We start from the raw sequence: 14,282 nt of genomic DNA on the forward strand, positions 1-14,282 counted from the left end.
TGCTTTAACAGCTCTTTCAATAGCAAAACTTTCTTAGTCTTACTGTATGTCTGGTAGGACCACAAAGTATACTTCACTATTAGGAGTCTTACCTCGACTGTTATTGTCAGAAGACTTTTTCCATCTCCTCTCTTTTTTACAATCAGAAATTAGTTTGGCGTCGCTATGTGTAAAAGAGGTGATAATATTACTGTGGTATAACTGACAGGAACACATTTATCAAAACATGGAATTCTTAGAGTATTTCAGGTAATGTCTGAGCTAATATAAAAACTTGAATTATCCCATACGCTTCAATTTTGTAAGTTCTACAGACAAACAAAGAAAAAACAACTCATAGACACAGACAACAGTTCAGTGGCTGTCAGAGAGTAAGTGGAAGAGGGGATAGATAGTAGAAAAGGGTAAAGGGGGTCAAATACATGGTGACAGAAGGAGAACTGACTCTGGGTGGTCAACACACAATGTGATATACAGACAATATATTAAAGAATTGGACATTTGAAACCTATGTAATTTTACTAACCGTTGTCACCCCTATCAACTTAAGTTAAAAAAACAACAACATGGTAAGTTGTACAAAATTTTTCTTAAGCATGTGATTAAAGAAGACAAAAAAGCAAGGTGAACCAGTCATGGTGAGGGCAGAATAGTTCAGTCAGTTAATTAGAATTAGCAGGGGCAAGTGGCGAGAACTGAGAAATCCTAGTTCCATAGTCCACAAGATCCATTGTCGGAGAAGTCACTGCTGTTAGGCTCAGAGTTTTCCTCTACAAACCAAGCAGCTCACTGCCTTATTTTACAGGTTGTCAGAGGATCAAATAGATAATACAACAAAATGGAAGGCAATGGAGTAAGTTTTTTTGAGCTTTAGTTTTTGAAATTGTTTTGGAATTCCAAATAAATCTAATGTGTGCTTTTCATAGGTTCTATTTAACATTCAAATGCTGCAGTTTACAGAAAATGTTTTAAATGTTGGTTATTAGCTACTCTTTCTTTGTGGTTTGTAATTCAGTACATCTCAGCTATTATGTAATTTGTAATTAAAGGCGTTTAGAAATATGTTACCTCAATAAGTCAGATAACATAATTGCCCCCTATTATCGTAGCTAATCACACCAGTGGCAGAAAACGTATAGAAGTCAAGACCTGGCTTGGACTACTTCTGTCTCATGACTACCTCCTGAAACTCTGAACTATCAGATCTTTCTAACCTTCCTAGGCATCCCCAGTTGACTTGGAAGATATAACACATGCACATTCATGAGGCATGGAAGGGGTGCAGCTAGTCTAACACCAAGTAACCTCCTTTAGATCCAGAGCTTCCTGTTTACTGGCTTCCATGTCAGGCAAAACTTTAAATATTCTGAAACTTGAGGGAGAGTCAAGTCACTTGACAGATTTTCATTATTTTGGAAAACAGATCACTGAGCCTCATCTTAACTAAGGAATCACAGGCAAGTTAGTGCCTGCTACTGTGGGAAAGGCGTTATGGGACCTTCCAGGACCTAAGGAAAGATACTCCATGGGATAGCAAGTGGCCTTGGCGTACAGATCTGGTAACAAAGGAGAAAGGAAAGTCTGATCTTTTCCTGCAGCATTACTGGCACCTCTCTGACAGCTCAGAATGTTCCAACTAACATGTGCTAGCAGAAGACAAAACAAGATACTCAAAAGGGTAAGTCATCATGAGGTCTGGGCTAAGATGTGGGCCCCGCATAGTTTTGTTTTTCAGTGTTGGGGAAGGGTGTGTGTGGCTAAAGCTAGAAGTCCAAGCTCCCGGGACAGGGTGCTGGTGCTCTGGAATAGGGGCTGAGAATGTAAACAAACACATGCGTGTCAAGTAAAAAATATCGTCACTTGGAAGTCCAAGTGTGGAAAACCACGAACACCGAGGACTCGGGATCAGCAAGGGCACCTGGGAGCACAGGTAGTCATGACGACAGGACCCGTTGCTACAGCAAGCCTGCAGCAACACAATCAATGGAAACCAATGAATCACCAGAATGACCTTCGTTCCCTCTCCATCTGACTTGTGAAAGAGGATGGTCCCCCTTGGACTTAGGGAACACTTTGGCTTCTTAAAAATTTCAAGGGGGAGAGCATAGCCGATAGCCTCCAGAAAATAGAGAATTTCCTGCTAAACTGTACATTTTACACCCCCAAATAACTAGTTGAAAAAGTCAGAGAAGAGACATTATTGGTACCTGACACACAGGGGTTATGCTTGGAATGAAATGGAGAATGTTGGGATCCCTAGAGATAAAGGTCTTCAAAGTTCTGGGATAAGGAATCTGTCCCTTTGCTACGTCTTCCACGTCTGACCGTTTGTTTGGTTTCTGGCTGAGGATGTCTACTAACTCACTGCCATGCCCCCACTGCCTGAACCCAGTTATGAAGTCTCACCTGTTACCTAAAAAGTAACAGTTAAAGTATTTGGAAGTTTAGTTTTGTGATAATTAGCATGTCAATGTAAACACTTACTCCTTCAAACCTTTAGATAAAGCATATTCTTCTGCAGTGAATCCAAAGTCATCTTGAGCAAAGACATCTGCACCTGCCTGAAGCAGCAGCCGGACTATATTTGAGGATTTAGCCTTTACAGCAAGCATGAGGGCTGTTCTGAAATAACAGACAGACAACTTCACCCTTAGGAACTGTAAGTTACCTAAACAGCAACATTGAGAGACTCTACCAAGTGCAATATATTGCTTATCTGTATAGAATTGACCATTTACATGCTTAAGTGTTCATCTTTGTAAATTATGTCCAAAGCTAAAATGAAGGCACATGAAAACAACAAAAACAAAAAGCCTCTTGCCCCACTTGGGTACTACCTAGAAGTTGCTAATTTAAAGTTCTTTAATAGACAAGTCACTCTGCTGAGGTCACTTATCTGAAGTAGGTGAAGATTTCAATGAAGAATTTCCCGTTTCTTCCTTAGTCTTATATACGTTACATCCAAAGTCAGCTAGAAGTCAGGTAAATTAAAGCTAGTTGGCAGGCTCAAAACAATAGTATTAATAATAATTCTAGCAATCATTGTCATCATTGAAGTTAATGGTGCGCATAAGCACGTGCTGGGCACCGAATTACACGCCAGGTCGTGACACACGACCATCCTCGAAGGAGATATGATTTTCCTCGTTTCCACATCGGGAAACATGTGTGGTGATGACAGTAATGTTCCCATGGTCACACACGTGACACGTAGGAAAGCTGAGCATTGAACCCAGTCCTGAGTGAACTGAAAGCCCATCTCTTTTTTTATCACCCATCCATGACTTGTTTCATTAAAGAAGAAGTTTATTCAGTTAATGTTGTCTTTCTCCCTTCTACCCACACCAATTAAAAATGATAAAACAAAAACACATCAAAATAGACTAGAAATGAAAAAGGATAAAAACGGAGGAACATCTGGTAGTAGCAATTCACAGTCACTTAGGGAAATCCCTATGACATCAGCATTCCTTGAAGAAAACAATTTCAAGCAGAGTCATCCAAACAACAAAATCAACTCCTATTTACCTTTAACGTGCATCTTTTAAGGAAAACTGAATACGCGGCAGAGGTTAAAAAAACTGTCAGAGAGACTAAATCCCATATTGTGTCATAAACTAAGTCAGACCCCATACTACACAAAACTAGTAAAATTACAGTGAAAACCCTTTAGCTAATATAATACCACGTGACCCCAAACTGCAATGACAAATGACATCAGTCGGTATCATAAAGGAATATGAATCCTGCAGGATACGGTTCTTCCAGTTCACCAGTCAGAATAATTGCTTTTCTACCTAACGGACGATGTGCTGATATTTTTCACTTTGTAATCATAGGTTAATCCTCTTCTTATTAATCTTTCTGACTTGAGTAACTGTTACCGCTCTAAAACAGTTCTAAGTTTAAAAACAAAAGAACAAACCACTGTACCTTTTCCACTTATCAACTGCATGTATGTTTGCATGTCTCTCGAGTAAAAACTCCACCATTTCCTGGCTCTTCCGATGCACAGCAAATAAAAGTGGTGTAAAATCAAACTGTAAAACAGAAAACATTTTACAGCTTAAAAACTACATAGTTCTACATCAAATTTGAAAACTCATAAAAGATCCTCTAAACTTGAACATACACTAGAGAAAGTAAATACAAAGTAGCCCTCTGTGCTGTCATCTGCTGCTCCTTCCCTTTAAAATATCCTCCTTCTTCCTCTCCAACGGATGAACTTCCACCTTATTCTCCAGAACTCCCCTCAAACACTGACAGCCCTGGTTCCAAAATCTTTGCTCCTATCACAGTCTCTACCGCACTGCACTGCAGTGATTTCATCGTTCCCATCTGAACCCGGAGCTTTTGGAGGGCAGGGGCTATTCTTCATCCCTGTGTCTCCAAGCTCGAAATCATAGACGTAAATGCTTTAAGTCGTTTTATTGAATTGAAAACCTAAATAATTGTTTCTGGGGCAGTGTTTGTTACATTGTATTCCAAAGAATATGTACTTTACCAGAAATTAACTACTGTGGCCCAGTAGGAAGATTCCAGAAAGAGCACCTGTGTTTGAGAAGTATTATAAAACTGTGCTTTATATGGCTATTACTAAAGAAGTGTTTCAGGTTGCTTATTCCCGATTTGACAATACTTTTCTGTGGCAAACATTAACGTTTGAAATATCATGGAATTTCAGGGATATAGTTTGGAGAGCTTTCCAACAGAGGTGAAGGTTTTCTGCAGCTTATGCAAACATGCTTGCTTCTCTTCTATCCATGTTCTCAGGATCCCAGATGTCAACTTCAGGCTCTCCTGCTCCAAAAGGGTCACTAAAGAAATGGACTCTAAATTAAAAAGAGTTAGGCTTCAAATGACCTTTGATTGCTTATCGCTAAATGGTCCATGGGTTTTCTCCCATTATAAGATGATGGGTTTTTATCTGGGCTGTTGGTAAGCTCAATGTGAAATTTCATTCTCAGTTACGATGATAATCTTGGGACCCCAATCCCTATCTACTTTTTGAAAAAATCTGTTTTTATTCTGGGTCTATTTTAATTGCTACTTAAAATTATTTTACGGCTCAGGCAAAATATAACTCCGAAATAAAATATCATGGCTTATCAGTTAACGTTTTAATACTGATCTTTTAGCATCATGAAAGCGACTAAATCACTTGCAGTTTTAAGGAACCCTGTTGAGGAGGAAGATAGAATGCTGACTGGAATATGCATGACACCTACAACTATAGCCATCACTGACCTCATAAGACTTAAAGCCATTTCCATGGGTATGATCATTTATAGGACGTATAATGAAAAAGGAAGGTTTTTTTCTTTTTCTTTTTGTTTTTTTAAAAGAAAAACAACTTAGGAATTCTAGCTTGAAAAACTTACTCTCATTCTAAGGAGATTAACATAGAACACATATAATAAATCAACATGGACTGTCTTGAAAATCTTGAAATGTTTATCAAAATACTCTGTACGAGAGGAATCGCACACTCCAGTGCTTCCGGAGACAAAGAAGGGGACCCAAGTAAGTGAAGAACCCAGGTGGGGACAGCAGCACTCTGGGGAACACATGTCTCATAGAAGAGGCGCAGCCTCTCCACAGGACACCCACTGTAGTCAGGGCTCAAGGGGACCAGGCTGGATTCGTTAAGAGAAGCTTGACATCGTTGTTTCTTCATCGGTCCCCAAACTCTCGATGTTGGTTCAACATAGGGGGGCAAACTAAACATATCGAGGAGCCACAACTAGTCTATGGCCCACTTGGGATTTGTTATCTGCCTTTTCCAAATGTTTGTGTATAATGTGAATATTTGTATGTAAAATCTTTCCGTTTTTTAGTATCATAAGCTTCATTAAAAATCTGGGCCCCAACATGCAACAAAACTGTCACTTAGACTCATTACACCCACTTCAAGAATTTTTCCCATTCTTATTCAAACCATAATCTATCTGTATTCATTTTTCAGATTGTTAATCCAATGGATAATTACATTAGAGGACTGCTGACACTAAATTATTGACACTTCCCATCTGTATTGCTACTAACTTCATGGGATTTCATGTTTAAACCTACCATCGTGATTATGCCACGGCTCTATGAATTTCCCAGACATACTGAGAGAGTTTATCACACACTTTCGATCACTGCAGCATCATTTACGGTGGCCAAGAAACGGAAACAACCACACTGTCCTTCAATAGATGGCTGGATAAAGAAGATGTGGTATGTATACACTAAGGCATACTGCTGTGCCATACAACAAATGAAATGCTGCCATTTGGGACAACACGCATGGATCATGACATTATTATGCTGTGCAACACAAATCGGACAGAAAAAGTCGAGGACCATACGACTTCACTCATATGAGGGATAGGAAACTGAAAGCAACAGATGAACAAGACAAAGAAACAAAAACTCATAGACACAGACAACAGTTGAGTGCTTACCAGAACGTAAGGGGGGACGGTGGATAGTAGAGGAGGGTAAGGGGGGTCAAATATACTGTGAAGGCAGGAGAACTGACTCTGGGTGGTGAGCACATAATATGACATATAGATGACGCATTATAGAAATGTTCATTGCAGCTTTGTTTACGGTGGCCAAGACATGCAAACAACCAAAATGTCCTTCGATAGATGAATGGATGAAGAAGTTGTGGTATATATACACAATGGAATACTATTCGGCAGTAAGAAAAGATGATATAGGAACATCTGTGACAACATGGATGGATCTTGAGAGTGTAATGCTGAGCGAAATAAGTCAGACAGAAAAAGCAGAGAACCATGTGATTTCACTGATATGTGGTATATAAACCAAAAAGAACAAGACAAACAAATGAGAAACAGAATCTCATAGACACAGACAATGGTTTGGTGGTTGCCAGAGTATAAGGGGGGTGGGGGGTGGGGGGTGGGAGATGAGGGTAAGGGGGATCGAATATATGGTGATGGAAGGAGAACTGACTCTGGGTGATGAACACACAATGGGATTTATAGATGATGTAATACAGAATTGTACACCTGAAATCTATGTAATTTTACTAACAATTGTCACCCCAATAAATTTAATAAAAATAAAAATAAAATAAAAAGAAATGTACACTTGAAACCTATTTAAATACAATAACCACTGTCATCCCAATAAATTTAACTAAAAAACAAAGAAAAGAAAACTGGAGATTTACAGAACAACAGGCAAAAAAGTAGGCTCACAATTTCCTATTACTGCAGGAAACCCTGCTTGCAGTAAGCATTTGTTGATCTAACAAGTGGAGCACAAACAAACATGCAAAATTCTTAAAGGGCCCGATTCTGTGCATTAGGAGACCACCCATCAGCAAATTTCTGAAGATTCTCTGAGCGCCAGTGAATGACTGATGGCTGAAAGGAAAAAGGTGTTCTTTTTTAAGCCAGTAGATACCGCCAATGATATTTCCTTCCACTTCTCGAGCCCAGAGGTACAGACAGTTCAAAAGTCAGGCGAAGAGTGTTGGGAAGGAGAGAGCTGGAGGGTAATCACCTCCCAAACTCCACCTCTTCTAGAGATATTTAAGTATCTGAGATCTGCGAATTGATATATTGCACTAGTAGTTCTTCACCAAGAGTTGTATCCGAATCTCAGGGAAATATTTCTAAATAACACATGTCCAGGCCTTATTAGCTTTACTCAGTCAAAACCTTCAGGGAAGAGCCTAGCTTGTGAATGATTGTAAGTGTTTTTAAAGTTCCTAGGGTGACTTTGATTTGCCAGCACAATTCTAGCCGAGAACTAGTCCAGTAGACGATCACTTCAGTCTCTTCTCTCGCCTATGTCACCAATTTCCTCTGACATTGAGGATTAGGCCAAATAAAAGTGGAAGAGACATGTCACTTATGAAAAGCACACTTAATTTCCTGGGTAGGAGAGGAAACGGGATTAATAACTCAAAATGCAACTTGATTTCGTTAAAGCTAAACTCCTTTCTTCTCATGGGACAGTCTAGATTTCACAGCAGAGTTTAGACTCTTACCTAGGTGGCTCTTTCTGCCAGAACAGGATGATATGTCACTTAATTATCTGTCCTTCCCTCGTTTCCCACTTAATTGCCACCTGTTCACTGTAATTTGGAGGATTCGGAGCCTTCCTAGAAGTGGTCTCGGGGGAGTTTAAAACTCACTGACTCTCTCTCCCAAGCTAAGGATTATTATCCCCCAAAACTGCAGAGGACCTTGACTAAGCATATAAACTGAAGGAAAACAAAAATAAAAAAACACTTTTTATTAATTAAATTTATTGGGGTGACATTGGTTAGTAGTTGGTTGCAAGTGTCATTTCTATAATACATCATCTGTATATTGCATTGTGTGTTCACCACCAGAGTCAGTTCCCCTTCCATCACCATATATTTGACCCTTTTTCCTCATCTATCACCCCTCCCCTCTCTACCCTCTGGTAAATATCGAACTGTTGTCTGTGTCCATGAGTTTTTGAAAAATCTCTTCTTGTTATTTCCTCTCAATAGTTCAATTTCCAAATTCCCCTGCATATTTCTCATAGTTATTTCCTTTCCCTTTCCTTTTTCCCTCTCAGGCTTTGGCCAATGGGAGCTAAATAGCTTTATATAAATCACTTGTTTATAAATAGCAACTTGTCAACAGCAGGAAGATTTCAATGATATTGTAAAATGCTTTTGTTCGTTTGAGTTTTAAGGAGAAGCCGATTTCAAAGGCAAATTGTGCTTTCCTGCATTGTTTTGCATTAATTGGAAAACAACTCGGACGTGAAAAAACACTTAAAAAAGGAAGTGTTGCCTCTAACAAGTTGTGTTTTCACAAGTAATTTGTCACAAGTGCATAAAGGAGAGCTGTGCCCTCTACTGCTACTTTAGAGGTATGATCATGTAAAGTAAAATTTTAGAAAATTGAGTTCCAACTGTTTGCATTCAGGGGATGCTTGAGCTTCCAAAGATGTAAAATTGACCCTTCCTGTGTCAACCAAGGGCATTCCTGCTGGGGTTGCATTGGCGAGCGGTGATGTACGTCCAGGAACAAAAAGGGGTGAATGCAACCCCATCACTTGCTCCCTCTGTACGACAACCCGCCCAGCGTCTCCACGAGGCTGAGCAGGAGCCCCACTCCGAGGTGGAGACCCCAAGGGGGGCCATGGCTGGCAGAGTGGCTAGGAGCACAGGTGGATGCCCCGGCTGGATGTCCAAACGTGACTGGCCCTCCTGCCCCAATCTTCAGAACCCCCGAGGCCTGGGCTGCTCAGGGCCTGTGTCCTGCTGCTTCCCCTCCCCACCTGCATATCGCCAGCTCCCCGGCCGGGACCCAAGTTCCACCCTTCCTCCCACCCACCCCCAGGAGCACCCATCTCCTAGGCCCTGCCCTGTAGCAGCCACCCCCACATACTTCCAGCCCACCAGGTCTTCAGTCCTCGGTGGGCTCTGAGCCTTGCACCCACTCCCACGCAGTAACAGGACTGTTACAGGCCAGAGCTGGGCCCTTTCTGTGGCCAACCCATTTCCCCTTCCTGACTTGGCTTTGACTTGTTTCTGTGGCGACAGGGCCTGATGTACAGCATGCAGTATATATCGACTAGAAATAAAATGCTTGTGGCTGAAACACATGTATTATAAATAGTGTATAAATACATACATCTGTGGATCTATACCTCATTGGTTGCTTCCATATCTGCCTGGTGTTGCAGGAGCTGTTCAGCTATCGCGGTGTTGTGCCCCATGGCCGCATAGTGGAGAGCCGTGTTGCTACGGAAGTCCTTCATATGTGGGTCCGCTCCGTGTTTTAGTAGGATTGTTGCACACTTCTCTTCCTGGCTCTCCACGGCCTGTCAGGATTACGTCATTAAATAAACGGTAAATTATGGGAATTCAAAGTAAGCATTCCACAAGTTTCCACAATTAGGTATAGTTAATTGAGAGAAATTCATTTTTATTCTAAATAATTAAACCAAATCCATCTCCTGTTGACAGAGCTGGCTACCACATACCTTCATGAGAGCTGTCTTGTTTCTGTTGTCACCGACATTCATCTGGCATTTCTTCTCTGCTAGAAGAGTCACCACTTCCAGACGGCCAAAGGCGCAGGCCAAATGGAGAGCAGTCCTATGAGGGTGAGAGGACATTTAGGACATTACAGGGCACCGTCTCAAACATGCAGTTCTGCATGCAATTGTAAACATGACACACTACTCCAATGCCTTCAGAACCAACACAGAGTTTTCTTCTGCACAAAGGACAACATTCACGAGCTCTTGTTACTCGCCACACTAATGAAAGAGCAGCCTAAGCGACTACAGAGAGCATGCCCTGGGGAATCAGCTCAACTCGGGTTTGATCCTAACTTAACTCTACCACTTAATAGCTGTCCCTTAGCCTTTGTGTGCCTCCATTTCCTCATCAACAAATGGGGATAAAAATAGTACTTAACATCACAGGGCACTGTTGTTGGCTTAAATGGGAATCTATGCAAAGTGTTTACTTAGGTTCCTAGCACAAAACACACACTCAATAACTGTTTGGTAATATTATCCGAATTATTACCATCACTACTACTTTACAAGACAACATTTCAATTAAGTAAAATGATATCATTCTACCTACTTTGCAGCTGTGTTTTAAGGATTAAGAAAGAACACTGCATTGCAGTGGTTCTAAGATGCTTCTTTTCTCATATTTTAACACCTCTGACACTGGAAGGCAATGCATAATTCAGAATGCCTTGAAAGTATAGTTGGCGGCATTTAAATAATTTCTTACTGGTACTTACAAGAACGGGCATCCTACCACCCGTGGTGCCTGACGTGAAGTGAAATAATGGAAACACACCAGACCTTCCGCAGTTCTCCTCGTAAGTTGGCATCTAAATAAATGTTCGTTCTTAAGAGCATCACGGGGAAAGAGGACTAAAATCACAAAGTAATTCTTGTTTTGATTTTCAAGAAACTTGACGCCAAAGGAGACTCAGGAGTCAAGTGACTAGGGATGGCTCATTTCATTGACTGTGGAGATTCAAAGATTATATGAAAATCGGATGATTTCCAATGATCAATATTCATATTTAATACTATTGCACACTAGCTGAACAGCAAATTTGGTCACTGTTCACAACGTCCTAACTGTAGAAATCCTTTTGTTTGAAATGGGGGAGGAAAAGCTTCAATTGAGATTAGGTACAAATACTTCCATTTACAATTTTTCATTTCACTCCTACTGGGCAACATAAAGTTTTTTAAGGATGAAAAGGGCCTGAGAGATAGATTCTGAGAGTCCTGGGTAGACTGTGTCTGCTCTGTAACAGTTATTCAGTGTATATTTGATGAATAAATGGATTGAAAGAATGGATAACTATAGCTGGAGATTTCAACATTTGTAAACAACATTTTTATAGTAAAGCAGTACTTCTGCAATAGTCATAATCACTTATATGTGCTTTTTTGATCTCCACAAAGACAGAACCAAAATGATTAATCAAAAATCATTTAATATTATAGGTAATGAAGCACTATGTAATAAAAAAAAAACTAAGTGTGTACAGAAATATAGATACATGAACTTCTACAGGCACAGATAAAAAGACTGCCTTTACTTCTGAAGAGGCTAAAAGTTGCCAAAAATACCAATCTTTAAAAAAAATATATTAAAAAATAGAAGTGAGAAATTGTTTTAATCTGAACAAGATTCATATACCTGGGAATAATGAAATATTACCTGGGATTACTTTATTAATAATAAACCATTACTAGAATTTCTGTATATGTTCAGTGTAGAGATCAGATTTTTTTAAAAAGAAAACGTCACAGTACAAATACTCAGATATCAAGTTTGCACATATTTTGGGCTAAAATAATATCGTAGTCCGTGTGTGTGTATAATCAAAGGAATGCTTTTCTCCTTTTCCGAGCTACCAGAGTACATCTTTGCACGTGAGCATGTATGTATCATCCATACCACCTTCAACGGTCTCAGGTAATTCCATCCTACGGATGCACTGCAATTTATTTACGAAATCCCTTGATGTGAGTTCTTCACAATACATTGATATTGTAAGCAGTGCTGAGAAAAACAAATTGTATGTGATTTATCTAATTATTTCATAAAGATATTTTAGTACTTGGAATTGATGCGTAAAGGGAACACACATTTTTAAATGTGGTACTTATCACCAACTGCCCGTTTGAAAAGTCAGAAGCAACTTAAACTTGAAGCAGCAGTACAAGTACCATGGCTCCTCATCTTCTCAACCTTGGAGGATGGAAAAGAAGTTGTCATCTCTCTTTCAACTTGAATTCCTTTTCTCACCTGGGACACTAAGTATTGGTCACTTACAGATACACAGAAAGAACTTGGTCCCATTCAAAATTCGAGTGCGTTTTTTCTGTTGATTTCAGACACTTCTCTATAAAACGAAGATACACTTTTCCCTGATATACTTATGCCGTACATAATTTGCAAGTACATTTTCTTTTATTTTGTTAATATTATTTTCTGATATACAGAGACTACTGATTTCTTATATTGCTCAACCAACCTTCTGAACTCTTGCTTTTCAAGTCTTCGCCAACATAAAAAAATGTATAAATAGGCATTTCTGTTTTCTTCTGGTACGTTCCTCATTTCGTATATTTATAAGTTTTTATCTATAGTACATCTGGAACTTATTTTTGTGATATGAAAATCTAACGAATTTTCTCCAAATACTTAACAGGTATTTCTCCGTCATTCATGAGTAATTCATCTTTTCTACTAACGTGAAATGCCGTCACTATCAAGCTCTAACATCCTACCTATATTAGGGTGTTTGGGCATTTTCAGCTATATTCCAATCATGTATCTCTCTTTTCAGCTCTTAGTAAAGAAATTGTGGCAATAGAGCACCTGTTGACACCTAGAAGGGCAAATCTTTGTCTACTGTGCAAAACGATTCTTAATGTCATCACCACAATCAAAGAGACAGCACGTGCAACCCAAACTTGTAAAGCCCTGAGAGTTTAGCCGGCTTATGTAAAACTGATACCTACAGGAAGAGCACACATGGGGAGAAAACGAGTCTTCCTAGGCAAGCCCACAGCATGTGCCCCTGGAAGCTTCCCTTCTAAGGCCCCTCAGTGAACACCGTACATACCTGGGTGGACACTGATGGAAAACGGATACTGGGCTTTAGCTGAAGAATTTTTAGCCCACAAGTTGATCTACTATGGGAATTCGTTTTCTCATTAAGCACTTTTCTATAGTATTTAACAATATGGTCTAAAACTGTGGACATCAAAAATAAAATGCTGCATATACTTCTTTTCATTTCTATTATTGATATTTAGTTAAATCGCTTTAACATTGTCAGTAAAGTGCTCTATAAGGGGAATTATGAGTGACGGGTCCTTGAGATTTTGTTCCTGGTGCTCACAAAGTCGGCCTGGGCACTGGCACCCGGGTAAGGTCCCCACCCGCGAGGGAACACAGCACAGCGCCCTGGGTGACAGGAGGGCTGAGCTCCACCTGGATGAGCCTGGGCCGCTGAGCCCTTCTGCCAGGTCCCCCAGCCTCCTCCAGGCCCGCCCGTGCCCACTGGCCTCGCAGGCCCTCTCACCTCTTCTGCTTGTCTCTGTCATTCAATCTCTCTGGATGGCGCGAGAGAAGCCTCTTCACTTCTGATACGTCGCCCCTGCAGGCAGCTTTGTGGATTTGGGGGAGATCTCTGTCTTGGATGTGGTACCCAAACTGCAAGGAGACACCATCTCCAGTCCAAGGATGCCTGCCAAGACCATCGCTCTGTGATCTCTTTCCGAAAACCTTCCGAAGCCCGAAGCCAATAACCTTCTTCATGGCCAAGCCTAAGGGCTTCAGAACCTCCTCAGCACTTCTTACGCTTTTTTTCTCCCGAGCCCAACCAACAGCAGACTCTAGAGCAGCCAACTCCCTGTCGCCACACTATCCCAGCAGGGCAGTTAGGAAGTTTGGAATCTCTCAGCCCAGAGAATGGCTGTAACCAAGCAACGGTGCACGGGTCAGAGACTGATGTCACTGCGCATGCGCACAGAAGCCCCGTGGCTGAGGTCAAGGGTACCCAGAGCGCTCGTGCAAGGCCCAGGTGTCTCAAGTTTCAGAGATTGCTCGTGGGCAGCGCTGAGTTCCATTCTGACCTTGGTGGGCGTTGGCCCAGTCTTTTGCTGGGTGGTCTGAGCAAAATGAAATAGGACATTTCATTTCCTGAATTAAGAAAGCAGAGATGTAACAGGCAGAGAACTTGGGAGAAGCAAAAACCATAAATGAGAGAAGGGGA

General features: G+C 40.7%; 1 protein-coding gene across 1 annotated transcript in view; it reads right to left on the reverse strand.

Moving 5' to 3' along the window:
* Nucleotides 1–2,480: 2,480 nt before the first annotated feature.
* LOC141568527 (uncharacterized) overlaps nt 2,481–14,282 on the reverse strand; it is a 28,546-nt gene continuing 16,744 nt past the window's right edge. Inside the window, exons 2-6 of the mRNA XM_088793304.1 lie at nt 13,590–13,720; nt 9,994–10,108; nt 9,658–9,831; nt 3,934–4,040; nt 2,481–2,622 (exon numbers count right to left, since the gene is read on the reverse strand). Coding sequence (XP_088649430.1) covers nt 2,481–2,622; nt 3,934–4,040; nt 9,658–9,831; nt 9,994–10,108; nt 13,590–13,720 — 669 coding nt within the window. The remainder of the gene's footprint in view (nt 2,623–3,933; nt 4,041–9,657; nt 9,832–9,993; nt 10,109–13,589; nt 13,721–14,282) is intronic.

This window comes from Rhinolophus sinicus, chromosome 1 (assembly GCF_057876585.1).
Source record: "Rhinolophus sinicus isolate RSI-liver-muscle chromosome 1, RSI-T2T, whole genome shotgun sequence".
NCBI lineage: Eukaryota > Metazoa > Chordata > Mammalia > Chiroptera > Rhinolophidae > Rhinolophus > Rhinolophus sinicus.